The sequence below is a fragment of the Macaca thibetana genome, chromosome 3, assembly GCF_024542745.1.
Source record: "Macaca thibetana thibetana isolate TM-01 chromosome 3, ASM2454274v1, whole genome shotgun sequence".
In the NCBI taxonomy this organism is placed as follows: Eukaryota; Metazoa; Chordata; class Mammalia; order Primates; family Cercopithecidae; genus Macaca; species Macaca thibetana.
Window position 1 is genome coordinate 14,595,074 of NC_065580.1, and position 27,805 is coordinate 14,622,878.

General features: G+C 48.4%; 1 protein-coding gene across 1 annotated transcript; it reads right to left on the minus strand.

Annotated features, from left to right (window-relative positions):
• Nucleotides 1-731: 731 nt before the first annotated feature.
• On the minus strand, nucleotides 732-25,969 carry ARHGEF5 (Rho guanine nucleotide exchange factor 5). The gene is made up of 15 exons (XM_050784907.1): nucleotides 25,870-25,969; nucleotides 15,570-18,735; nucleotides 14,982-15,039; nucleotides 14,489-14,553; nucleotides 14,045-14,298; nucleotides 10,111-10,271; nucleotides 9,399-9,551; nucleotides 9,002-9,131; nucleotides 8,673-8,747; nucleotides 8,138-8,227; nucleotides 6,517-6,674; nucleotides 5,731-5,892; nucleotides 4,218-4,288; nucleotides 2,526-2,630; nucleotides 732-1,487 (listed from the first exon to the last, which is right to left on the minus strand). Exons 2-15 carry the CDS (start codon nucleotides 18,721-18,723, stop codon nucleotides 1,330-1,332), a joined length of 4,794 nt encoding a protein of 1,597 aa, XP_050640864.1. The 5' UTR covers nucleotides 18,724-18,735; nucleotides 25,870-25,969; the 3' UTR covers nucleotides 732-1,329.
• Between the last annotated feature and the right edge of the window lie 1,836 nt (nucleotides 25,970-27,805).

Here is a 27,805-nt window from a genome sequence, read left to right on the forward strand (position 1 = left end):
CTTTGTACAAAGCTGCAATGCAATTCTACTTCTGAGCCTCCTAAACACGAAACAGAGTAGTAGAGTGTCAAAGGAAGGACTATTATAGATGAAAAGATGGCATAAAAGATAACTATGGTATTGTTATATAAGGACATTAATGAGAAAAAAATTTAGTCATATTCTTCAACCGAGACAGGCAACCTGAAAGAAACTAGAGAATAACACATTTGTTAGAGTTAAGTAGGGCTTTGGACGTTACTTGGTTCAAGCCCACGTTTTACATTTAAGGGCACAGAGACACAGAAGGGTTGAACTCTGGCAGCGTGGGGCCTGCAGTTTGGGTCTTGTGACTTGGATCCCAGGCCTCTTTCCATCCTGCCTTTCACAAAGAAGAAAGCTAAAGCAGCTGAGAAGATATTTTCACAGTAATTCAGGTCAGAATATAAAATCATGGATGGTCCGAGTCGGATCTGCCCAATCCACCCAAATCATCCTATACCTATACCTTATGAGTACAGCAACGCTGAGGTTTTCACCACCTGTCAATTACTTCTAACTTTCTCTACAACCCTGAAGCTGTAACAAGCAGAAAAGCTGTCCAAACTCTCAGGGGTCAGAAAGCAGGAATCAGGAACTGCCATCACCTAGGCACCACCTTAGTCTTTTATGACACCTAAACCCAACAGGCTGGAACTCTTGGGATTCCATGTTTTGAACCTTTTTCAGTGCTGAGGAGTTTGAGAAGAAAATACTCGGAGAAGTGCCAAGTTTATTAGAGTGAGAGAGTATTACCCTCACATTGCCACCAATAGACATAGATCTCAGAGACACACTGACCTCGCACCATAATTATGGAGAACTTCTAGGTTGGAAGATACCTTAGAAGTCACCGGGCTGACCCTCCCATCTGATGTGTTAACCCCTCTTAAACATCTCCCTCCAGGAGACTGAGGTCAGATTCTGTTTAACATACGGCCATCAGAGAAACTCTGGCCAGCTCTGAATCTGCACCCTGGAGGCGGAGAATGTTTAAGCACTGTAACGCAGTAGAAGGAAAGTTCCTTGGCTCAGGCCCCAATGGTCCCCCCCTTTTTTTTTTTTTTTTTTTTTTTTTTTAAATGATAAAAGGTTCCCAGTGTCCAGTGCAAAGTCCCTCGAAATCCCTCCACCAAGCACAAAGCACAAAAGGAGGCCTGGGCCGAGGGACCGGGTTAGCTGGATTTTGTCCTTGAGCTTTGAGAAGGCCTAGTTCTCTGTCCACAGAAGGCCTCTCTTGCAGGGTTCTGGGGCCAGCCCTTGCCACGAGCAGCTTGTTCTTCAGCTCAGGAAAGTCCTCTCAGAGAAGACTTAGGCTTGCTGTTCCACCAGCTGTAGCTTGGCAGTCTTGACTCGATGAGCTTCCTTCAGGTTCCGCGCACGGACCTCTGGGTTGGAAATGAACTCCACCTGTTGCACAGGAAACCAGCCTCGCTCCCCGTCTGAGAGCCTCACGCCCTCCAGCCAGCCTGTGGGCACAGGGTGAGTGGGAAGAATTACCTGGGAAAGGCTCTCTTGCTTCCCTGGATCACCTTCCTGGAGACTTTTCTGAATCCTCAGGCTGAGTGAACTGGGGATCCTCCAGCATAAACCCAGCCTCCAAATGTCCTAACATGGCGGCCCTGGGTGTGGCCAAGTCTACAGCTGTCCACTCCTGAGCCTTCACCACTGTTAATGTTGCATCATGTCCCTCCCAACATTTATGTTGATGTTCTAATCCTCCGTACCTCAAAATGTGACCTTATGGGGAATGAGGTTGTCACAAATGTAATTAATAAAGTTAAGATGAGGTCATACTGGAGTAAGGTGGCTATTAATCCAGTATAAGTGGTGTCTATATAAAGTAGGAAAACTTGGGCTGGGCGTGGTAGCTCACGCCTGTAATTCCAGCACTTCGGGAGCCCGAGGGGGGTGGATTGCTTGAGGTCAGGAGTTCAAGACCAGCCTGACCAACATGGTGAAACCCCATCTCTACTAAAAACACAAAAATTAGCCAGGTGTGGTGGCTTACGCAGCTACTTGGGAGACTGAGGCAGGAGAAACACTTGAACCCAGGAGGCAGAGTTTGCAGTGAGCCGAGATTGCGCCACTGCACTCCAGCCTGGGCAACAGAGCAAGACTCTGCCTTAAAAAATAAATTAATAATAATAATACATAAAATAAAAAAATAAAGGAGGAGAACTTGGACACAGACACAGGAAGGCAGCCAGCCACAGGAAGAGAGGCAGACACTGGAGAGATCCTGCCATAAGCCAAGGAACAGCTGGGGCAACCAGACCAGAAAAGGTATGGAAGGATCCTCCCTAGAGGTTTCAAAAGGCGCATGGCTCTGCCCACACCTTGATTTGGGACTTCTTGCCTCCAGAACTGTGAAAGAATGCATTTCTGTTGCCATAGGCCACCCAGTCCATGGTACTTTGTTACGGCAGCTGCGGGAAGTGAACACATTCCCAGCGCTGCCCTGCCTGCAGTGCCTGGCCTGCTGCTCACACTGTCCTCCCGCTTACCATCACTGCTCTGCTGAGTCACCATCACCACGTCGGCTTTCTCCAGTGCCAACTCGTCGTTCTCTCGGGGCTTGTAGGCTCGAAGGCACTGTACCTGGGGGGAGTCTTTGGAAGAGAAGAGTGTGAAGAAAGGTTAGGAGACGCAGGGGATTGGAACACAGACAGGGACTTGCAGGGGGGTGGCGTGGGAGGACTTGAGATAGAGACGGGTTTGGGCTGTTGAAAGTCACAGACAAAAGAGGAAATTTGAAAATGGTTAATAAAGAAATAGACATACCAGAAATGAAATGGACCAAAAATTCCACTTCTCCAGAGGAGACGGGTTGAGAAATACATTGTGACCACCTTTAGTTCCTCATCTTGAATACCTGAGATCCAGCTAATGACCCATCTTCCCTCTGAAACCCTCCCTGACTCTAATCTTCAATGGGTTCTGAACTCTTAATACTGCTTGTTCATGCCAAGGCATTTATCCCTTATTTAACTGCTACATGGACATGTTTTGCCTCTCCAACTGGATTATAAAATCTGAGTCTGTGTCTTATTGTTCATTTTCTTCCAGGAACCAGATGTGGAACCAAGAAAGACTTAACCAGTGGGGACCCAGGTCTGACCTAAGCAAGAGACTGAATGCCCTGGAGCTTCAGTTTCCTCATCTATCAGTGATCAAGATGGTTATTGATCAAGGTTGATCAGATGACTCTTGAGGACATTCAGGATTTCTCTATTTCTATGTTTTTGAGAACCAGGGGACATGTCCATAGAGCTGAAGCTCAAGAAAACAAGCCTCAGAGAATGCTTCACCTATCAGTATTCCATCGTATGTGGGTTTATGGCTCTTTTATGTTACCACACTGCCTTGATTCTCTTGTAAAACAAACGGAATACTGCATTACTATTTGCTTTCTCAAGATCCTCCCCATTGGCCATTTGCAAGGTCAAAATGAAGGAGGAAGAGTGCTCCTGCCCTCCTCACCCACTGGGGAACTGAAGCCAGCAGATGGAGCACACAGAGAGCAAGTTAGCGGAGCTCAGTTACTACACGGCTCTCCTACTTCATTCCCAGGGTTCCTTGTAGTTGTTTGTTCTTTTCAGTCACTAAAGGTCCAGTGTTGAGATCAGATTCTCTGTTTTTAAATTAGGAAATCTTTGCTGGAGGACAACTGTGGGGCTGGCATGAGAGGCATAAGAAGTCCAGTCTTGGTGTGAACGCAGACACATACAGAATATGTGTGCGCCTGCGGCTCCCCATGGGCACCCAGAAGCCTGGGGTAGGTGACCTCAGGTCACCCTCTTAGGAGAAGTGTGGTCAAGACAGATCTGGGGTGCTACCCTCCTGCACACCTCCCACCACCATCAGGCTTTCTTCCCCTACCCTCACAAGACCTTCAAGCAGCTAAAATCTAGGCGAAGTAATGTCAGCTTAGACTTAAGGGGACAAATGTTTTTAAAAAGAGCAAACTATTGCCCAAGGAAGGGCGTGTATAGGGAAGGGGGACTGCCATGGTGACGAGCAGTTTTAGGCGATACGTTTCAGGCATTTAAGCTCTAGAGGCCAATCTTCCACCCTGACATTTTACAGAATATCAATAAATGGAAGCCTAGAGTTCCCACCCAGTCCTTTAAACCCCTGTATCCAAAGGTGACATCTGACCCTGCTTGCTTTTCTCTCCCTCTTAGACCCTCACTCACCGTAACACTCCAGGAGGTCCAACTCTTCTCTTGGCATGGCCAAGGCTGAGATCCACCGAAGCTTTTCACTTCTGAGAAAACAAAGCAGGGTCATAGCGTCAACTGTGGGGGTGTAGCAGGAGGGCCAAGGATGGGGATGGCAAAAGACTGTGGGAAGGACTTATTAGTTCCACGACTTCTACCACAAAACTATATAGGACTCCTTTTGGTTGGAAACATGACACAATCTTGAACTATATGTGAATGTGTCTTGTCACACTTTACTTTTCCTCTTCTCTTTCCAGAATTATCCTCCTTAGGGCTTCTCATATCTTCCAAGTTGGGGCATAAAGTCTGTTAGTCATAAAGTCTATAGATTTTCTGTTTTGGAAATTGTGCTAAGTGAAGCATCTATCTCAGTTTAGAGTCCCTCCACCATTTTGCATGATTCTTGATACTCCCTTGCCTATCTCCCTCCAACCAAATATCTCAGAGATGAGCATTGTTTCATAATAATAATTAGATCAGGGAGATATGTCTATTTTATTTGTTGTTGTTACATAGTGTAATACAAGCCTAAGTTTGTAATCATTTGAAGGTTTTTACATTCTCTTTGCCTCTGCGCTCAGTTGTGCCTAGGTAACTGAGCCCAGACACTATTACTGTTCCAGAACACCGTTCAAAGCAGCAAACCAACAACATGCATCTGCATCTGATTATTTGACTTATGTGCTATTTCGCACACAAACTCCTATACTAGTCCTTCTGTTCAATAAATGAGAACAGGTGTTGTCGGTCCCACTCTGAAGTATCTTCCAAGGGACAAAACTGAAAAAGTGTCTACAACATAGGGATCCTCAAACACTTAGATATGTCAAACTTTTAAACGACTGTTCATATATCTTTTATAATAGGAATAACAGCTACAGGCTTTTATATGTTCATGATTGCAGGCACTGTGTTCCAGATTTTATAGGTCCTATTAATACTCTCAAAAGTGTATGTCTGTGTGAATGCATTTTATTTTATTATTATTGAAAACAGGAGCAAATAAGCATTCTCAACACTATGGATCTCTGGTCAACAGAGGACTGGGTTGGAAGATGGGAGCACAGAAAGCGAAAGTCACCCGGCACTTGTCTTATTCACATCTGTGCGCACCAGCTGGGGCATAGAAGGGCTTCTGCCTCAGGCATGGAGGCAGGTGCCCACAGATATCAGTATTCCAATCCCTTGCTCACTCCATACCAGTCCTTCTCCTTTCTGATACCACACAGACCTGGTCCTTCTTGAGTAAAGAGTGTAAAATAGATGCTAGGCCTCGGTGGTGACTTTGTACCCTCTCCCACCGCAATCTCCTGCAAGTTATCCATTAGTTCCAGGCGTTTGGATTTCTCTGTGGTGGTCCCCAGTCCAGAATGGGTTAAACGAGGCCGTGGCTGTTTTCTGGACACATTTTCTGTCTTGGTGCCACTTCTTTTCTAGGCTGCCCATCTTCCCCCATCCCCAACTCCTCTGCCCAGCCCCGTCTCACTGAGTCTCCGTGCTGAAGAGGAACTCGGCCTGGGCGCCCTGAGTGCTCTGCCGCAGAAAGAGTCGGAACAGGTTTTTGTGAGGTCCATGTAGCTTCATTTCACACTTCTCCCCCCGAATGGAGGAGAAGGGAGCATGGTCAAATACCAGGAATCGGCTACCCCTGCAAAATACAAATCCTTTCAACCTGATTCTAGAGTTTCCATACTTCACCTACCCTCATAACCTTGGATTCAAAATTCCTGCATCTGCAGCCTGCAAATTCCCATAAAAACCACAAGATGGTCCTAACTTGCTCCCAAGATGGTAGCTCCAGGGTCCTCAGGGCTTTGTCACTAGTCTGGCAAACCACACACCTAGTGCAATGGATACATTACCACTTTAAAGAGGTGAAGAGGTAGAATTAATATACATTTCCCAAGAACCTTAAGACCAGAGACTTAAGATCTGGAATTAGCTAAGTATCTCTAGAATAGTAGGTTGAGCCTAGTCCAAAGAAGCCACAAATAGACTGATATGAGAACGTGATAAGCTAATTTGCTACATTTTGCTCTGTGTCTATAACACAGTACATGTCCTGCCATGTGGTCTCATGACATAGTTTGATGGGATCCCCTTTTTGCTTTGGGCTTGTTTTTCTCTTCTCTAGGCTATGACCTGGGCTCTATGGGTTAAGCCATTGACAAGGGCTCTTCTAGGAACATGACCTGTCTCTCTCCCTTTCCGACCCCCTCTTGCCTCATCCCCTTCCTCTCTTGTGCCCTGGCCTGCCACTCCAGTCACTGACTCTCGGGGCCGAGACAGCAGCAGACAGTCATTGAAGAGGTGAAGGTGGACTGGACGTGTGTTCAGCTTCCTTCGCAGCCCTGGGGAAACACTGAACTCCAAGGCTGTCAGCTCCCCACTCTTCACCAGCCAGCGTGACTGAGAAATGAGCGGGAATATCTACAGGGCAGAGGAAGAGAGAGAAGGCAGTGTCACATATGGGAGAAGCATGAGGTTTGCTCCTGGTCCCACCCTCCTCCCCATGACACTTCCATGCAAGTTCCACCTCGAACAAGCATCTCTTCCACATCTGCCTTCTGGCTCATAACCCATCACTTAGATTCTCTTTCTCTCTGAACCCTCTAACTACCACTGTCCACTGGTGTGTGGATCCCATGGTTGTATGCTCAGGCAAACAGAAGATGCCTATGGTCCCACTCAGGATAGTGAGTGTGTGGGACAGCTCTGCCCTAGAAGCCTGAACCGAAGGAGGGATGGAAGAGTCCAATCAGGGTATGTGATGGAACAAGTCAGTGAACACTGTATGTGTCTTAGAGGTTAAAATATCAGAGGCAGGTCTGGTATCAATTCCATTTTTTATTATACCAGAGATATGTGAGCAGTTGGAATCAAACGTGGGGGTGAGAAGAAGAACCAGGTGGGGCGTCTTGGAGCTGGAATTTGGTTATAGATGAGGGTGTGGTCTATGCTTAGTATGTGAATAAGGGATTTTCTTTCTTTTTCAGGAGTGTAAAGATAGTATCTGTTCTAACCACGGGCGTGGTGGCTCACGCCTATAATCCCAGCACTTTGGAAGGCAGAGGTGGGTGGATCACTTGAGGCCACGAGATGGAGATCAGCTTGTCCACTATGGTGAAACCCCATCTCTACTAAAAATACAAAAATCAGCCAGACATGGTAGTGCAGACCTGGAATCCCAGCTACTCGGGAGGCCGAGGCATGAGAATCGCTTGAACCTTGGAGGTGGAGGTTGCAGTGAGCCGATCGCACCCCTGCACTCTAGCCTGGAGCGACAGAGTGAGACTCTGTCAAAAAAAAAAAAAAAAAAAAAAAAAAAAAAAAAAAAGATGATATCTGTTCTAAGTTGGAATTTGAATGTGGAATGTCTATTTTAGATTTGTATTTCAATGAAGGATGTTGGTCCTAAATTTGGATCCAATCTTATGTAGGTTTGATTAGACTAGAAAGAGATTTGATAAAGTAATAAATGACTCAAGCACCAAAACATTGTTTTATAAAGGCTCATCCTGAAAAGTTCTCTCTTATCTGCCCATTTCTCAAATGCACCCCCTTGTCCTCAGGTAACCACTATTCCTTTTTTTCTTATTCTCCTTCCAGAGTTTCCGTATGTACACACAAGCAGATACCTGTATGTATTTGTATCCTCCCACTTTTATACCAAAGGTGATATAAACACACTTTTCTTTACCTTCTCTTTTCACTTAGCAATATGTCTTGGAGACCGAAGTAGGCCTCCCAGAAATAGGACAGAACAGAAGTTGGGCAGAAATGAGGGGAGGGGCTGGGGATAATGTGAGCAAGGTGGTTCCAGGTTAGGGGTCATCTGCAGGACATGTTGAGGGAGTTCATGGGCAGGGATGGCGTGCATGGGACCGACTCACTTTGCACTCAAACTCAATCTTCTGGCTCAGGTAGATTAGCTCCTCTGTCTGTCGCATACTCTGGACATTGTTATTGCAGTCCCGGATCAGCTAGGGGTGCATAGAGTGAGGAAAGGGGAAGGGCACCGTGTTAGAGGCTTTGACCTTTGAGTCCCCTGCAAGCAATCTGGAAATAGGTTATGACAGCCTCGGTCATTTCTCCCAGGCTGGAATTGGGCAGGCAGTATCAAGCACAAGTCCTGGGCAACTTTGCATGACCCGGAAGAACATTCTTGGACTGAGTAAAAATGAGATTGAATGTGGGGGCGATGGTGGAGAGGGCACAGTCCCTTGATGTGGAGCGTGCTCAGCGTGGGACAGGTGGCCGTGGGGTGTGTATGTTTGGAAGTTTGGTGGATGCAGGGAGGTGGCTGAGCTCTCCCAACAGGGTCCCACCTCCCATGCTCCCTGGAGTCACGGGCCTAGGCGGGGAAGACCTCTCTGGGAAGAACACACAGAGGGTCGGAGGGTCAGATTGGAGGTGGTGGCTGCCTACCTGCTCCAGGGCATGGTGCGCCTTCGTGGCCTCTGCCTCCTCCGAGGAGCCAGGCTGTGTTCTCTTCAGAATGTTCTATTGAACAGACAGTGGGCAGGAGTGATAGGGGAAGAAGAAACGGGAAACAGGAAGAAATGATTGGGGGCTGGTGAATGGAGAAGCCCAGGGACCCCATTTCAGCAGCAAACATTTCTAAGCAACCAGGCAGTGGGCAGCAGGGAGACAGGATGTGGAGATCTGGCAGAAGAATGGTTGGTCCTTTGTTATGGGTCTTCCTGAGGGCCTCCCTTTGAGTTAAGGGGAGAGGATCAAGGTAGCATCTGCCCTACCTGGAGCAGCAGTTTGAGGCGGGTGATGCGTTGGAAGGGCAGAATCAGAAAGGACTTGAGGGAAAGGCGCTGGCAGACGGGGTCGCTCTCCAGCTTCTCCAAGACCTCTCGGAAATTGCTGTTGCTATTCCTGCATGGAAAGCGAGCCTTAGGGGAGGGGGGATGTGGGGACCAATGGGGATGCAGTGAAGGTGCGGGGAAGGGAGCTCAGTGGAATATCTGTGGGTTGGGAAAGAGCAGTGGGAGCTGATGTACAGGGCGCTCAGATGTGATGGTTGGGGGAACCAACACGGAGGGCGGGATGGGGAAGTGTGCTCTTGGGATAGCCCGCTGGGCTGGGGACTGGTGCATGGTCACTGCAGGCCTACATGGGGATTGAATGGAGGATGAGTCTCACATCAGGCTCTGGAAGGTGCGTTCCTGATAGGTCTGGTTGGTGACATAAGGCAGGTAGACCCGGCGGAAGTCTGGGGCATGGTTCAGGACTACATCACATACTTGGAAGGAGAAGATATTGTTCTCAAAGTTCTCTTCCAGGTCTGAAAGGAACCTGTACAGGATTTAAACAAGTCTCATGAGACTTCTGGGCCTCAGTTAAGCAGTTGACTGGCCCCTGATGTACACTGAGCTGGTGACTTCTTCACTCCATTAGCCAATAACTTCTATTGACTCTCCTTTGCTCTGTGCACCTTGCTATGCACTAGAATTCTCTCCAAAACTGTCCTGAGTTTGAGCCTAATTTAACACTTGTATTCTAATATTCCATTTCTCATTCTTCTTTTGACCCTGTTCAGGTTTTCTGATCTTTAGATGGTTTTTCCACCTCATCTTCAATGTAGTGCATGACCACAGTCATCCAAAACCTCAACCCAGGAAGCATTGCTCATTTACTTCTCCGTTAATGGATCTATCCACCCACAGGCCCTCTCCTCTTCTTGCTATTCTTTTTCCTACAGCCATCAGGAATCATGGAAGAAACTGAGGCCCAATTTCATCCCATCTCATAAGAAAATGAGAGGGTTTCTAACAGGGGAAAAAAACAGTGGAACATTTAAAGCCTCACAACAGCGAGGCTGAGTGAGTGGGATTTGAGAGAAGGGGGGTCTCACGTGGCGCTGACGTCTCGCACATCCTGTAAACGAGAGAAGAGCCATTGGTGCTCCTGGTTGGAAAGTGTGGCCCGGAGTGAGGTTGAAAGTTGGAAATGATCCACAGCTATGTTTAGACTGCGCAGATAGGAGGCCTCTGACACGATCAGCTCAAATTTGACCTAGGAGGTTGGAGATGAGGAAGATTAACTAAGAATTTTATTTACCCCCTGGAATATGCCAGCCACTGTGTAATGTTTTAGGGGTAGAGCGGTGGGCAAGATCCTTTTATGGTTCACAGTCACACCAGAACCTTAGTTGATCTGCGGGGAGAGGGGAAGAGCATTTGAGTAGGATTTAATCTAGGGTTGAAGCACAGGTACAGTCCTTCAAAGGTGTAAGAAAACTATGCTTTCCAGAAATCTAAATAACACAAAAACAAGAACAAAAAATGAATAACAAAATCAGATGAATATGTTAATTTGCTTCACTAGGGTAACTGTGTTACTATTTATATGTATCCCATAACATCATGTTGTATATCTTGAATATACACAATAAAATCTATATTAAAAAAACTAAGTAGACTGGGCGCAGTGGCTCACACCTGTAATCCCAACACTTTGGGAGGCTGAGGTCGGTGCATCGCTTGAGTCCGGGAGTTCAGGACCAGGCTGAGCGACATAGAGAGACCCTGTCTCTACAAAAAATACCAAAATTAGCCGGGTATGGTGGCATGCACCTGTAGTCCCAGCTATTTGAGAGGCTGAGGCGGAAGGATTGCTTGTGCCTGGGAGGTGAGGTTACAGTGAGCCAAGATCGCGCCCCTGCACTTCAGCCCGGGAGACAGAGTGAGACCCCGTCTCAAAACAAACAAACAAACTAAACTAAATTGAGCATTTTTTGAACCAAGTGTATAGCAGTAGTGGCAACAGATGAAGTTGCAGCAGTTGAGGAGGGCTTAAGGGTAATGTAAACAATGTAAAATTGTTTGGACTTAAGACAATGGGACAATGAAAATAGGCTTTACATAGGAGAATAACTTAACCAGATTTGTTTTTTATAAAGTTATTTTTTTTTTTTTGAGATGAAGTCTCGTTCTGTCACCCAGACTGCAGTGCAGTGACATGATCTCAACCCACTGCAACCTCCGTGTCCCAGGTTCAAGCGATTCTCCTGCCCCAGCTTCCTGAGTAGCTGGGATGACAGGTGTGCACCTCCATGCCCAGCTAATTTTTGTATTTTTAGTAGAGACGGGGTTTCACCATATTGGCCAGGCTGGTCTCGAGCTCCTGACCTCAGTTGATCCACCCTTCTTGGCTTCCCAAAGTGCTGGGATTAGAGGTGTGAGCCGTTGCGCCCAGCCTGTTTTTTATAAAGTTATTTCTAAGCAGAATGAGAATAAAAGATGAAAAGAAGCAAGAGCCATGTTAAGAAACTGTTGTAATAATTCCACATGAGAGATGAAGGCCTGAATAGCCATGGAGCTGAAGAGAAGTATATTAATTTTATAATTATTTATGAAGTAGAATTGGAAGGGTTGGATTATTTGCTAGAAATGGAGCCTTAAAGAGAAGGACGGTTCAAAGCTAATGTTTTGTACTCAAGCAAAAGCTTTATGAGTCGGGCACCTGAGTGAATGATGGAGTAATTTACTGAGCCAGAGAACTTTGAAAAAGGCATAGATTTAGGGGATGAAGGTGATGAGCTCAGTTTGAGGTTTGAGGACAGATGAGGAGCAGGAGACAGAAGGAGGATATCTGAGAACAAGATGGCGCAGCTGTGGTTGAATGCATGCCCAGCATGTGAGAACTTGTCTGGAGGTTCCAGCAAGGTGCGCCATGACTCATGACCATGCCTCTAGCTTGGATGAAAAGCATGAGGCCTCAAGAGAGATGCCTGGATAGAAAAGATAAAGGAGACACACACACCCTGGTGATGACTTGGATGACCAATGACACAGCCAGATGACCCTCCCATACAACAACCCTGAACAGGGACACTGAGGGCTCATTTGCATTCTTGCTCTAACATTCACTACACGACTGACTGTGGGTGGCTCATTTAACCTCTCTGAATCTCACTTTTCTTGTCCTTTTATGTGGATATAGTGACCCCCATCTCACTGTGGAAGATGCGACAGTCAAAAGAAATGGAGTCTGTGAAAGCACTTTGTGGACCCCAGAGGGGCTACTTTGTAAAATGAATTATGTGTGTTTCAGAGAGAGAAATGCAAAGCCCTTTCTTCTCACAAACATGAGACCAGGGCTGGAACAGGAGCCCCGATGGACTTCCCAGTATGCTGGAGTTGGTAAAAGAGAGCTAGAACTCGTGTCATCTCCCATTGTTTGGTCAACAAATATGGGGAAGATCAGTTATTTTCTAAATAGCTTCTCTGTACTTAAAAATTTGCAGCCAGAACAGGGCTCTCAAGTCTGAACTTTGCAAAGTCTAAAAATGTATTCTGTCTCTGACTCGGTAAAAGCATTGTCTATCCATAAGTCCTCCTGGCCCAAATTTTACTCCTCCCTGCCTCTGAAAGGCAGAGAGTATGGCACTAATATTTATCAAACTATACATCAAACATTATTGCTAAATTAGATATGCATTATTTCATTTAAACCATTCGGCAACCCTGAAAGGTAGGCGTTATTATCCTCAATTTGCAAGTGAGGAAACTGAGATTTAGTGAAGTTATAAGGCTGCCTAAGCTAGTAAATGGTGAAGTCATGTTTCAAACCTAGGTCTGGCTTACTTAAAATGAAAAGTCAACATTTTTTGAGAAATTACTATGTACCAGGCATTCATGCTTCTTGATTCTTGCGGTTAACTGTTTGTATCTCAGTTTTACAAATGAGGAAACCGACGCTTAGAAAGATCACGTCGTTTGGCCAAAGGTAAATTGGAAATATTAAAGTGGGCTCTGCGGCTGGGCTCAGTGGCTCATGCCTGTAATTCCAGCACTTTGGGAGGCCGAAGCAGGAGTATTACTTCAGCCCAGGAGCTCGAGACAACTGGGCAACATAATGAGACCCCATCTTTACAAAAAAAATTAAAAAATCAGCTAGGCATAGTGGCACATACCAGTAGTCCTAGCTACCTGGGAGGCTGAGGCACGAGGATTGCTCAAGCCCAGGAGGTTGAGGCTGCAGTGAACAATGATTACACCACTGTACTCCAGCCTGAGTGATAGAGCAAGACCCTGTCTCTAATAAATTAATAATTTTTTTTAAAAAAAAGTGGGTTTCATATCCAGGTCATTTCTTCCAGAACCTAATTTCTTAAACATTATTCTATTCCATTGTTCCATATGGTCTTTATAGGAAGAAAGATTTTATCTCATATTTCAGACAAATTATTAAGAGGCACTCTCCATGTAAAACTTACTAATGGTAATAGCTTAGAATCAGGCAAACAGCCTCTAGTTCAGTCTTGCTGTTGGGAGTAGCAACCAAGCAGGGACTGACGCTCATTCTAAGGCCCCTGTTAGATTGATGGACCACAGGACAGCTGCAAGGGGCCCTCTTCGAGGGACCCAACAAAGAGCCCCTGAATGTGCCTTGGCTAAAGAGGAAAACTGTAGTGTAGCCTGAAACCCTGGTTGAAAAGGGAAGCTTTCCTCTACCCTGAAACAGCAGTGATGGTGGGATTAACTCCACATTCCTCCACACAAATTCAGAGGCAATGGCCACCCTGTATAGCCCAGACCAACAGCAGGTAGGAGTAAGTGGCCTATGGCATGAGGAGGTGAGGATAAAAGGGGAGGTGGTGAAATGCAGAAAACAATTCAGCTTCTTCAGAACGGACATGACCCACAGCTGTGGCATGTACACGCGCCTGTGTGGTGGGGACAGCCGACTCTTCGTAGCAGTGGTGAGCAGGAGAGAAGGATGCTAGCACACGAGACCTTGTCATCTTTTCTATAGCCCCCTCCCCACCGTGGCCTGCCCAGTACCTCTTGCAGCTTTTGGTCTTCGTGAGTCATGGAGAGCAGCACGGTGCTGTTGCGCACCACGGGGATTTCCTGCCAGAGGGAGCCGCTGGAGGCCACGGAGAGCCGCTTCAGGTACGACTCGGACGAGACCAGGGCCTTCCGAGGCTGCCGTGGAGAGCTAGGCCCGGGTGTCTCAGGTAGGCTCTCCAGCCTCTGCTGGCTCTGGATCTCCTTATTCAGGACAACATCACTATACTCCTGGTAAAGCAGCTGGGCTGCAGGGCAAAGAAGCATGGGAAGGAAGAGAAGCAGGAAGAAGGGACGTGAGTGGAGGTGGGGAAACAGATCTTCTGCAATGCCTTCTCGCTAGGGACATCCCTACCCCACTGCTGACAGTCACAAGCCCCTCTCCAGTGCTGGGCAGAATGCCCACCTGGGTCTATAGTTCCATGTCAAGGTACTCACAGGAGTTGATGAGCTTGGAGCAGCGTCTTGAAAAGCCTCCCATGACCTCCTTTGGTTTTTTCTCCCTGTGGAGTAAAGAAGGGCTCTGGGGTACCTACTGGCCATTAGACACAGAGAACCCTGGTGACTGTGGGGGACAAAGTCTCTAACCTCTGGGATGTGTGCTGGGATGTCAAGACCAAATCCCCCGGAGAGGCAGAGTTGCAGCTTGACCCACTTGGGCTAACATGGAGCTTTTTTTGGGTTTCGTTCATGGCCATAGGGCTTGGGAGGATGGATGACTTGTAGGCTCAGCTGACCGAATGAGGTAGATAAAGACAATCTCCCTACCCTGGTATCCCGGCATCTCTCTCTTCTCCTCCTTCCACCCGGAAGAAACAGGAATGAGCCATTCAGGGTCTCAGAACCCTTATCAACGGAAATTCTCATGAGGGGATCTCAGTATCCCAAGTAAAGAGAGTACATGTGGCTGTTAGGGGAGAGGGTGACTCACCGAAAAACAACAGTGTCTGAGGGTGCCAGATGTTTCTCCATGGCTGGACCTCTTGAATCTAAAAGTGGAAATGCGGAAGATAACAGAGATTTCAGAGGGATAGAGACAGCCAAAGAAGGTAAGACCTAGAGCAGGAGATGTAGGGGTCCAGAAGGGAAAATGGGCTCTATTGGGAAACTGGGAGGGAAGAAAGTGGCAAAGCAGAGAGTGTGAAGGAGACCAGTACCAGCAACGTCCCCAGCCACGGGTCAGGATGGGACTGGGACAAGTACAGGAGGCCTTTTCTACCACCCAGGAGGAGAGCAAGCTGGGGACTGTAACTGAAGAGTAGAGGGGAGTCCAAAACAACCTTGGGACATCCAAAGAAGGTGCTGGTTGAGAGAGAGACAGGGAGATAGAGGGGAAGAAGGAAGAGCATCCCGAGGAGCTTGGAGGGCGTTTCGGGGCTCTGTGTTGAGGTTAGGCACACGTGTGAGTGAAGCCAGCAGAGGGAATGTTAGGAACCCTGAGGACAGAAGATGGGATAAGGTGGGAAGAGCTGGGAAGAGCCTGGTCTGATGTGTCACTGTGGTCCTGGTCCTTGCTCACCTGAAGAGCCCTCAGGCAAGATGGAAGGTCTGCGCAGGCCCTGCCGGCTCCAGCCCTTGTGCTTGCTGGCCCCCTCACTAGGAGCCACAGCCTGTCCACTGCTGTCCCCTGGTGGCCTCCCTGAGTCCCGCCTGTGGGGCCAGCTGGACGCCTTCTCCAGGTGCAGATGGCTGGGTTTTTCTGGCTGCCTTGCTTGGCTCACAGATGACCTCCCTGGACCACTGGTTCCTTGCTGAGGGGTTGTCCTTCTCAAAGGTTCTCTTGCAGGGACCTCAGGATGTTCTGAGACTCCTGCTTCATCCTTAGGGGTGGATCCCTGGAGCTCCGGAGTCCAGGGAGTGGTAGGGGAAGAGGGGCATAGGAAGTTTGTCATGTTGCTGAAAGCCATGCCAGGGGACACTTCGCTCTTACTCCTGCTGGTGGAAGTGAAAGACTCTGTTGATCTACCTGTGGCCGGGGGCCAGGAGGTGCGTCCAGCAGAGGTGGGGATGGGGACTGTCCAGTCTTGACCAGCAGGTCTTGTTTTAGCATGACCCCCTGAGTTCATATGTCCTCCCCGAGTGCTCCTGCTCCTTCCCCTGGACTTTGGGGGTAATGGAGGTGGTTCGGTGGGAGGGTCTATGATGGGTAGCGGGGGTAGAGGCCTGTAGATCCTTGGGATACCAGGAGCAGAAACGGGAGAAAGGTGGGGCTGCGGCAAATCAGGGGTAGGGGGTAGCGGCTTGTTGTATCTCCACCTGGGGGTGACCTGAGCATGGTGGAAGCTGTCTGGGGTAGATGGCAGAGGCCGGTGCTGCCTGGCCACAGCAGGGTCAGAGGCTTGGGGAAGTGGGCCTTTATGGGGGGTATATGGCCCTGAACCTAGGGCCAATGGAGGAGGGTGGCTATGCTGCTTCAGTGTGGGAACCACCACACGAGGATGGCCATCTCTCTCCACCACGGAGGGATGGGCGTCCCTCCTCTCTGGGGGAGGAGGGGGCAGAGGTTCATGGATCCTCACATCCATGGAGACAAAGGATGGGGAAGAACCACAGGCGGGAGACTCTGCGGCAAAGGCTGGATTATGTGGGGAGCCCCAGGGCTGGCTGCTGGGAGGACTGCTGGGCCTCTCTAGATTGGAGATGGATCCTTGAGAGTCCTGCTTCGGAGTGGATAAGGCAGTAGGGGATTCTGAAACGGTGCTGCAGTTCCTACCACTATTTCTGTCCCTTCTTGGGGTCACAGAGCTGTAGATGGCAGGCTTGGGGGGCCTCTGGGGCAGCTCTGAGTGGGAGTGGAAAAGCAACATTCCCACCAGGTCTGGAGTCTGCTCTGTCCTGTGAGAACCGGGGAAGGAGTCACTCCGTAAGTACTGGACGGTGCCTGTGGAATTGGCTGGGGGCCTGGGAGGGCTGGCCCCGGCAGAGGGGAAGCCATGGAGGGTAGCCGGGCACATCTCCGAAGTCCCCCGGGGAGATGGGTCATCCATTGAGAGAGGGGCACTGGCAGTCTCTGAAGCATGTGCAGCACAAGAGATTTCCCTCCTGGGAAAGGCACCTGGGGGCCTGGCAGATACCGAGGCAGGTGTGATGGGGGAGGCTTCAGCAGGACTGGGAGGAGCTGAATCTGGTGTCCCTGGAGGAGTCACAGATGCACTGGCAAAGACTGCCTTAGTCCCTTGGCTGGACACTGTTCCCTTCCTCAGCCTGGATCCCTCTTGCTGGCTGTTTTGAGCTATTTCCTTATCAGGTGACTCCTCAGTCGAAAAGGAGCCCAATAGAGAAATGGGCTGGTGAGAGCATCTGATGGGCTCTAGTGAGGGAGACAGAGCTGCAGGGGACAGTTCCTCAGCCCTGGACTCTGTCTGAGTCCTGGGAATCTGAGTCACGAGATATGAGGCACCTGGAAACACGTCACAGTGAGGAGAGTCCTCCGGGGCTACCAGAGCGGGCATCGAAGGCCCATGATGCTCATTCTCCTCTTCCCTGCTCCTCACTCCTCCCACTGCCCCCAGCCTGCCCCCATCCCAACTCCCTGGCTCTTTCTCCTCCTGCCCGCTGACTGGCACCCCTTTCTCCTTTAGACCATGATCTTCTTGCTTTCCAGTTACTTCCTCTGACTTTCCCACAAAGCTTTGACTCTTCTCATCCTGAGAGTCCACCCTATTCTCTTCCGGCATCTGCAGCTCCCTCTTTCTCCCTTCTCCCTGTTCTGGACCTCCCTGACCCTGAGCCCTCCTCTCCACATCCTCCTGCTCCCACTCACCATCATTCAGACCCTCTGGTTCCCCAGTGAGCCTCGCTCTTTCTCCTTGTCTCCCAAGCATCACATCATCTTGTACCTGTTCCTGTTTTTGCTTCTGTTCTCCCTTTTCTCGATTAACCTGCTCTATCATCTGTTCCTCCCCCAACAGCCCATCAGCACAAACATCCTCCCCCAGAGTTCCTTCCCCTGCAAATCCTGCTTCCTGCTGCCCCTGCTCCTCCAGAACTTGGACCTCCTGGGGATGCAAGAGCCCTCGACTTTCCTGCAGCTCCTCGGATGGCAGCTTTTCCCCCTGCCTGATAGTCCCACTCTCAGAGCCTTCACTCTGGTTGGTCTCTGTAGGATGCTCTTCGCAGGGAGAATAAAATCTGGTCTGACCAGAGGTATCTGAAGAGGTTTCCTCTTCTTCTTCTGCCTGTCCAGATCCCAGTGCCAAAGAAGTAAGTCCTGGCCAAAATTCTACCTCCTCTTCTTCGCTTCCCAGGTCACTGGAAAATGAGGCCATGTCTAGATGATCACTCTGAATGGGGCAGGCCCAGAGCTCTGGGGAAGCTACAGTCCTTGCTTGTCGGCCTGCCAGGCTCTGGGGTGCTGCCTCCCAGTGTTCCGGAGTGTCACAGGTCTCAGCCACAAAGCTTTCCTGATTGGGCTCCACATCTGCAGAACCTTCCTTGGGAAAAGAGGGCATCGTCTCACCCGCATAGTCACACACATCCCTTAACTCTCTCTGCTGGGTTGCTGAGAGTCTGTGTTCCTCTCTCCATTTATAGGATGGGTCCTCATCTTCTTGAGCTTCAAGCCCCAAGGCAGACACCTGGCTGCTCCTCATGGGAGCCTCAGGGATAATGCTGAGTTCCACTATGGCAGGGATGGGAGGAGAGGCTCCATGCTGGGCCTCCTCAGCCTCCATCAGGGCTGAGTCCTAAGGAGGAATCAAAGACAAAGGTTTCTAATAACTCCGCTTTTACCTATCAGAGGAAGAGACCGTGAAAAAGAAGAGTGATGCATTTATTTGGTTCCATTTAGGGTCAGTCTTTGAGACAACAGGTTCTCAACAAAATAAGCAATAGGCTCTATAAAACTTGTCATTGATGTATTTATTTCATAAATATTTTCCTAGCGACCCTGTTAAGTGTGGGGCATTCAGTAGTGAATGAGATAAAGATCTTGTCGTCATGGAGCCTGTGGTCTCGTGAGGGAAACAGGTCATAATGAACAATTAAATTATAGCAGAGGACCATTGGCAGAGAGTGCCAAGCAGCTCCTCGTTGTCAGTTCTCTCTAGACTCCATTATGTCATCTTCTGTCTCTCCCTGTCTACTCTTCGGACACTAGGAGTGACTCAGCCTCATATAACTCCCAGACACAGCACAGGACACGCCCCAGATCTGTTGGGCCAGAGAAGCAGTGTCAGGAGGGGGTCTTCCTCGTAAGCTGTGGACATCAGTTAAAATAGGCCAGGCTATGACAGCCAATGTGCGAGGTGCTATGGTTTCATCTTCTTTAGAGAGGGCTTGGAGTTGACTCATCTTTCTATTTTCCATAGTGTCTACTACAGCATTGTAACTAACCAACAGTTTTGTTTCCATTCTAGAGGCAGCTGCTGTAAAGCGGGATGATAACCGTCTTACTGGATTAGTGTTGAACTAGACAGGTTACCACCTTCAAGGAGGACCACAGAAGGGCGACTTCTGCATCATCTTACTCTCCCCTTGGCCTCAGTGTCCACACGAACTCTTCTCATGAATTCTTTTGACCTTCCTGTCTTTGGATTTCAACCTTCCTGCCTTTCCTCTCACTTCCAGCAGAACACCTCATCTCCTATTTTGCAAAGAAAATAGAAACTGATGGAACTGGGTTTCTCTCACCTCAGTTTCTAGCGATCCAAAGCAACCTGTATTTCCACTCTTTCTGTCTTCCGCCCTCAGTCAGGAAAAGATGCATCTCTCCTTTCCATGCTCTGTCACTTCTAGCCTGCTTCTCCAGGAGCCCTGTGCACTCATACTTTCAACATACCTGCTGAACAACCCCTGGGGTATGGAAGCATTCCCACATTCTTCTCATCTTTCAAATGACTAGAAGGAGTTGCTCTTATCTGCTGTCTTCATACTCTCACATCTCACGTGCCTCCAACCCAGCTTTGATAAGCAGCATTCTGTCAATATTCCCTACAATCTACATGTTGTTAATTCCAAAGAAGACCCTACGGATCTTCATTTTGGGTAGTTCTTGTCAGTATTTGACACTACTGAGGTTAGAAATATTCTCTTGTTACTTGTAGTATTACATTTTCCTGGTTTGACCCCTTTAGTTTCCCCCGATTTTTTTTTTTTTGAGACAGAGTCTCGCTTTGTCACCCAGGCTGGAGTGCAGTGGCGCAATCTCAGCTCACTGCAACCTCCACCTCCCGGGTTCAAGTGATTCTCCTGCCTCAGCCTCCCTAGTAGCTGAGACTATAGGCGTGTGCCACCACACCCAGCTAATTTTTGTATTTTTAGTAGAGATGGGGTTTCACCATTTTGGCCAGGATGGTCTCGATCTCCTGACCTCATGATCCGCCTGCCTCGGCCTCCCAAAGTGTTGTGATTACAGGTGTGAGCCACCACACCCGGCTTCCCCTGATCTTTTAACTAGGTTAAACTGTACCTCTCTTTGTAGCACTTTGCAACTATAATTCAGTTACTTTTCCTTTGTAGCATTTATACAATTATAATTATATAATGATATGTGTATTTTGATTTACCCTCTATTGCAACCAATAGATGGTAAATTTTATGAGATTAAGAACTATGACTTGCTCAGTGATCCATACTTAGCCTAATACTGGCCTAAATTAAGTGTTTAATAAATATTTTTCACATAAAGAATAAAATTCAGGCCAGAATAAAATGTGATCCTTTTACTTCAATGGAAAATGCCCACCTTTTCCTAAAATAATGATTAACAGTTTACACAGAACTTTAAACATTTAGAGCTGTATACACACCAAATTAATTTTTCTTATTTTTCATTCTGAAACACTAAGGTTTTCCTCATACATGTCACTAAAAATATGACATTTCATTCATAAAAATAATGAAACACTTCTTTAAATATGTATATGCCATATATCTAAGAGTCATCATATAAGATGGGTACCATTATTCTGCCCATTTTACAGATGAGAAACTGAGTTTCCCAATGCACTTTATATATATAATCCTGACACTTTGGGAGGCTGAGACAGGTCAATTGCTTGAATCTAGGAGTTTGAGACCAGCCTGGAAAACATGGTGAAACCCTGTCTCTACAAAAAATACAAAAATTAGTGGAGCATAGTGGCACGTGTCTGTAGTCCCAGCTACTCAGGGGCTGAGATGGGAAGATCCCTTGAGCCCAGGAGGCACAGGGTACAGTGACCCAAGATTACATCACTGCACTCCAGTCTAGGTGACAGAGTGAGACCCTGTCTCTAAATAAATAATTAAATAAATACATAAAAATAAAATAAAATAAAATTATTGTTTCCCTCCTGGCCCAGATTCCCCATATCTAATCAATCACCATGTGCTATTTACCTCATCTGCTAAATATCCCTTAAGACTGTCCAGTTCTGTCCCATCCGTCTCCACTGGTGCATGCTGCTACTGCCTCGTCCGGCCACTGCACCCGGCCACAGCTTGGGCACTGGCCTCCACTCATTTTGTGCTATTCCAATCCGTTCTCCATACAGTACCTAAGTGAGCTTCAAAAGCACCACTTCTAGCTTAGATTCTTCTGTAACCTCTGAATGCTCTTGAGATGAAATCTAAATCTTCAGCATGGGCTACACACCCTGCATAACCTGGCTCTGCCTTCTTCTCCAGCAGCCTATTCACCTGTCACCATCTGTCCCTGCCCCCATCCCCCCTCTCTCACTGGCTTTCAGTGTCTTTAGCTCACTTCTCTCTCTGTCTCTCACCTGTAGGCCTTTGCAGACACTGCTCCTCTGCCTGGAATCCTCTTTTGCAACAGATAATCCTTTGCTTCTCCTCAAACACACCTTGCACTTGTCATGCCATATTTAATGTCTGTTTTCCAGGCTAGATCATGAGCACCATGAAGGCACAAACACTGCCATATAACCCCCTCTGCCTGAAGCTTAGTTGGTCCTCAACAAAGATGTATTGCATGAATGAACGGTGGCAGAATATAGACTGAAAAGAGTATGGCTCAGTGTTTGGTTGTACCTCTTTGGTATCTTTGCTGGTTTTACGACAATTGTAGAAACCATTTAATTTATTTGAACATCTAATTTCTTATCTTTAAAAAACTCCTTCACAGTTCTAGTAAAGATTAAATAACATAAAAATGTACACTGTTATCTTTAAGGGTCATAGAAATGGTGGCTATCGTAAATACTGTTGATCTGAGAGAGAGAGAATAAGTGTAAGAGAGAAGCATAGGATTCATAAAGCCGGAAGGACCTTCAGAGACACACAGAAACTTTGCTCAATTTACAGATGAAGAAACTAAAGGTCAAAGACCCTAGACCCTTGCTCAAATCTCCTAAGCGAATGGTATGAGCAAACCTGAAGCAAAGTCGCTTAAGTCTACTGTAAGCACTTAGAGTTTCCACTGAAAGAAAGCTGGCAGGGCATCGGTCCAGAGAAGACCCCAGAATTCTATGGACCCAATGCTGCACCTGACCCTGCACCTTTCTTGTCTGGTCCAGGCTTAAACTGAAAACTCACCTGCTCAGAATACTGTCCTGCTGAGCCACTATGTACACACACACAGACACACACACACACACACACACACACACACACACACACACTGAGCCATCCTTACAATCTCTTGCAATAGAGCCTGACATAACCAAACAGGCAGGTCCCCAGCACACTGCAGAGTAGTATGTGACAAGATTCTGGCCATCCCAGAGACACAGATACCATCTATATGGGGCAAAGAGGTATTCCTGACATAATTGTACACAGGCAGAAGGACTTTTATGTCCTTTTCCAGTTAATTGACACCATGTGCGACTGGCTCCCTATGTCTAGCCCTTAAGTACAAAATAGTATAATCCCTATGGGTGATTCTGTGATGTGGCCCTATTCTCTCAACCACACATCGGATAATATACTTGCTCACTGTAAGACACTTTCTGAAACTTGGCTCCTTCCTGCCTAAGGAGACCATGGGACTAAACCTGTGGTCTCTCCTCACCTACATCTGTATGGTTCAGGCCCTCTCCTCCATATACACCATCACGTCCTCAAAACAAGTAGCCTCTAAATATGTGTGTTTCTGCCATATCTAGGGTATATCTATAAATACCATGTGCTACCTGGACATTTTCTGTTCCAATCTAGTGGCACCATGCATGCCTGCCTCTGCAAACCCATTGACACTGTTTCCAACTGTCTTTTTTTCATTTGGAAATATCAGTGGTCACCTGCTCAGCCACCAGTTACCGCAAAGGGAGAACATACCCCACGTTCCCTATACTTGATCCTATCTCAGTGATCCTGTTGCAATCAGGCATGACAAAGCTAAAATGTGACGAAGTGAAAGGAAATCTGTAAATCATGGTCTTACTCACGTCAAGGCATCAGGAGAGTTTTTCTGCAATGCTCATTATGTTAGAGTGCAAACATCCTCACCTCCTTCTCCACCGAGGGTGAATAATCACCATTTATCTGTGTACAGGCACAGCCAGGGCATGGGATCATGGGGATATGGCCTTCCTTCAGACCACAGACATTTCGCATCCACATAACCTCACCCACGTGTGACTTCTTGAGAGGCAAAGCTTCAAGTCATCCCTTTAACACAATGTATGACAGAGCTCACTATCTTCCCTAGAGCCCCCCCCCCCCAACACCTTAGGTCTTGTCTATTTCTAGTCACTAGAAACAACACTGTATTTCAAGGATACAACCCCTCCCCAATCAAACTGCCAATTCTTTGAACTGAGGCTCAGTGCCATATATATTTTTGAGGACCATGCTTCCTGGATTTTCTAGCAACGTCGATTTCAAATATTCTGACCTACAAACCACTAAAATAATATTGAGGTTAAAATAAGATCACCACATAGATATATAACCTTATTCACTGTTTGACATCACTGCCCTCGACACTACAAAGGTATCAAAATAGGGGTAGCTTTCTGGACCACTGACTACTACAACGTGTGTTCTGTCCACTGTAGGAAAGTCCCACCATGCCAGTGAAAGCCGTAATAAACATTTATCTATTCCCTAATGTCTGAAAATGTCACACCAACTGCCTTATAGACCAGATGGTTTATATAAGAACATTATTAGTATCAATGCTGACTTACACTCCACAATCTCATCTGTGGCCCTGGTGGCATCCACACAGATAATATTAGTGTAATTGACATGTTTGTGTATTAACATAGACCTTTAGGGTGACTTTGTTCCAGTCTACCTTGCAGGCACTATAAGCCATCAGCTCCTGCTTACTCCACAGACACTGTGAGTGACCCAGTCCCTATCTACACCAGAACTGTTGGTCGCCTGTTTGAGTCTACACCACTGACACTTGAGTACTGCTGCTCCTGTTGAACCCAAGACCCTATGAGTGACACCATTCCTGTCCATACCACATAGCGACTGATCTCGCCAGACACCACAAATGACGTATTCCTGTCTATCCCACAGACACCACACGTAATGTGGCCAAAGAACCTCAGACAGACCGCGTTAAAGGCAGCGATACATTCTCAGGACCTCTGATACATGAAGACTCTTCTCTCTATTGAGAATCGCTATATTCTGTTGATGAGAGGGATTCCTTTACACTCCTCCTGATTTCTCTCTCCTCCCCAGTAGGACCATGACATACATTCCTCCTGCACAACTGTCTCATGCAGAACTGACACACCCTCATCCCATCTTCCCAGCTCCTCAGGACTCCTTCGCTAGCCATGGCTTCAGTTTTAGGCCCACAGATTGGTTCACAAATGACACCTATTTTGCTAAGGCCTATACCAGGAGCTTCTTCATGCTCCAAGTGTGGATAAAACAGGACGTCTGAGACAGAGGCCACATCGGGAGCTTTTGAGCTGGGAGCTGGGATCTCTGGATTAGGTCCAAGATGCAAGGCGAGACAGTGGAGTGCAGTGGGGGAGCAAGCCAGGAAGGAAGCTCGAAAGGAAAACCACCCTCTCTGGTCTGTTTGACACACCCTTCTCTCTCAACCAGACAAGAGTCCTGGCCAGAGTTCACTTCTAGGTAGACAGGAGGGCAAATCTGTCTTTGGAACCCAAGATCCAGGAAGGGAAGAAAGGGACTGAGATCTGGAAATGACGTAGTATCACAATTGGCTCTCCTCGGGCAGTCTGGCCGGAAGGCAACTGCAAAAGATGCTCAGGGGTTCTAGAGCGCTGAGTCCCCATTCTAGCACCCCCACCCCTACCTCAGCCCGCAGCTCTAAATAACTTCTTTCCACCTTGCTAAGCATGCAATGTTGTGATTCACATCAAGCTTTAGCAGGCTCCCCATATGTACGGAACTGGGGTGAGGGGCAGGGCAGGAGTCACTGTTCCAGGTTACACAGCTTTGGAGAGAAGCTACACATAGACTCACACAGTATGCAAATACCTATGGAGATAAATAAGGAAAGGCCCCGGCCTGGTGAAGGAAAAGGAGCCGATAAAACCTCTCCAGGTAAGGAACAGCCTAGAAAGGGAATCTCAGTTATTCCTTCTAATACGGCTTAGTTTACCCCAGGGCGCCGACTTTGAAGAAAGGGCCCTGATTATTGGCCCGGGGAACGTCTGGGGGCAGGGTGCCTACTTCCTAGGCGGGACCCGACCGGAAGCAAACTTTTAGGCAACATTTCCTTCAGTTCCTCTCCTCTTCCCCACCAGGGTGCTCAGCCACACACCCCGAGCCCTGCCTGCAGGCCCAGCCCCCCCATTTCCGGAGCCTGCGCCCCGGACCCAGCGGGGGCTGATCCCTGGGGAAGGCCTGGCTTCCTCTTCCTTCCTGGCCCTGCCCCACCTCCGCCGGGCTCCACGGCCGCCGGGAGCCCAGGGCCGAGACGGGAAGAGGGCACCCACCTGGTCGGTGTCACATGCTGCTTCGGCCCCAGCGTCCCCTCCAGGTCCCGGCGCCGGCCGCAGTCCCCGGCGCCGTCCCCAGCGCAGGCCCGGCCGCCCCACCCGCGGCCCGCCCCTGGCCGCCCGACGGGAGGGAGGGATCGGGTTCTCCTAGGAAGTTTCAGGTGAGGAAACAGGGACACACCTTCCTGGAGGAGGGGCAGGGCCCCTCCGCGCGCGAGCCCCATTGGTGTGAAAGAAGCTCCCGCGTCAGAGCTGGGAAGTGCCGGGCCGGCGGGGAGGGGAGCCCGGGCGCAAGGGCCAGGCCGCGGGCTGTCCCAGGGAGCCCCGAGGGCGCGGTGCGCGGGCGCAGGGCGGGCGCAGGCGGGGTGACCCGGGGAAGGGTCGCGCTCAGAGACAGAGGGAGCCGGCCGGGCCCCGCGGTGTCCTCGGACGCCTCCGAAATCTCCCTGCGTGTTTGTTTCTTCGGAGCTTCACCGGAGCCTGACTCTGGACCCGGCCTGTCTGCCTGCTGCCGTCTGTATGTGTTTGTCTTTTGTTTTGGCCGTGCCTCTGCAAGTCTGACATCCGTGGTTGTACAAGTGTTTTTATCTTCAGGCCTCAGTGGTTTTTTGTTTGTTTGTTCGTTGTTTTTTTTTTTTTTCTGAGACGGAGTCTCGCCCTGTTGCCCAGGCTGGAGTGCAATGGCGCGATCTCGGCTCACTGCAACCGCCGTCTCTGGATTCAAGAGACTCTCCTGCCTCAGCCTCCCGAGTAGCTGGGATTACAGGTCCGCGCCACCAGGCCCGGCTAATTTTTGTATTTTTTAGTGGAGACCGGGTTTCGCCATGTTGGCCAGGCTCGTCTGGAAACTCCTGACCTCAGGTGATGCGCCCGCCTCAGCCTCCCAAAGTGCTGGGATTACAGGCGTGAGCCACCGCGCCTGGCCAAGGCCTCAGTGGTAATTTCTCTTCTGTGATATCTCCTCCTATAGAATAAAGAGTGTCTCCTCCTTCTCCTCCTCCGCCCCCTTCTTCCTTTCTCTCTCTCTCTCCACTCTCTCTCTCTCTCTCTCTCCACTCTCTCTCTCTCTCCCTCCTCCTCTCCCTCCTCCTCCCCCCTCCCTCTTCCCTCTTCCCTCTTCCCTCTTCCCTCTTCCCTCTTCTACTTAAGGCCTAGAGGTGTGGTCTCTGAAAGGTGTCCTTCTGTATTCCTGAGTTTATTTTAGAATGAGTGCATATCTCAGGGTGTATGTTCCTTCTGTGTGCTTTCTAGGGCCTCTGTGTGTGTGTGTGTGTGTGTGTGTGTGTGTGTGTGTGTGTGTGTGTGTGTGTATTTAAATCTCTAAGCCCATGTTTGTGTGTTTTCTTCTGCCTGTATTTTTTTTTTATTCTTTCAGGGAAACCTTGTGTTCTGTTAGTCTTGGAGGCTGAGGCTGAATGGTTTATGTCTGTGTCCCTCCAGTGACTTCAAAGAATGCCAAAAGTCTCTTGAGCGTGCGCGTGTGCATACACAGACACACACAAAGTAGGCATCCTTTGCCTCAGGGACAGAGATTCTTTATATTTTTGGTTGAGTCTGACCACCCCCCAAAGCCATTCACTACTCCAAGGGTTTCCATGGTGACAGAAGTCAAGTAAAATATTAATGGACTCCTTGCCTGTTTTGCTCTTAGGAATGCCATGGTCTACAGCCCAAACAGCTTGGTTATACCATTTCCAGATCACCGTGCCCATTTACTGTTGCCAATGATCCTGGTTGAACGTGGTCACTAGTTATTTTGAGGTGACTGTAGAATAGAACGTAATTAAGGAAGTATTAGCCTCTTCTCTAATACAGTCCTGAACAGCTTTATGTTCAAAGAGTATGCTACTTCTGCCGTGTTACTCTGAACGATTAAGTCTGAAACAGTTCAGCAGTTTTCAGCCCACTCTAAGCTGCCGTGGAGTGTATGGGA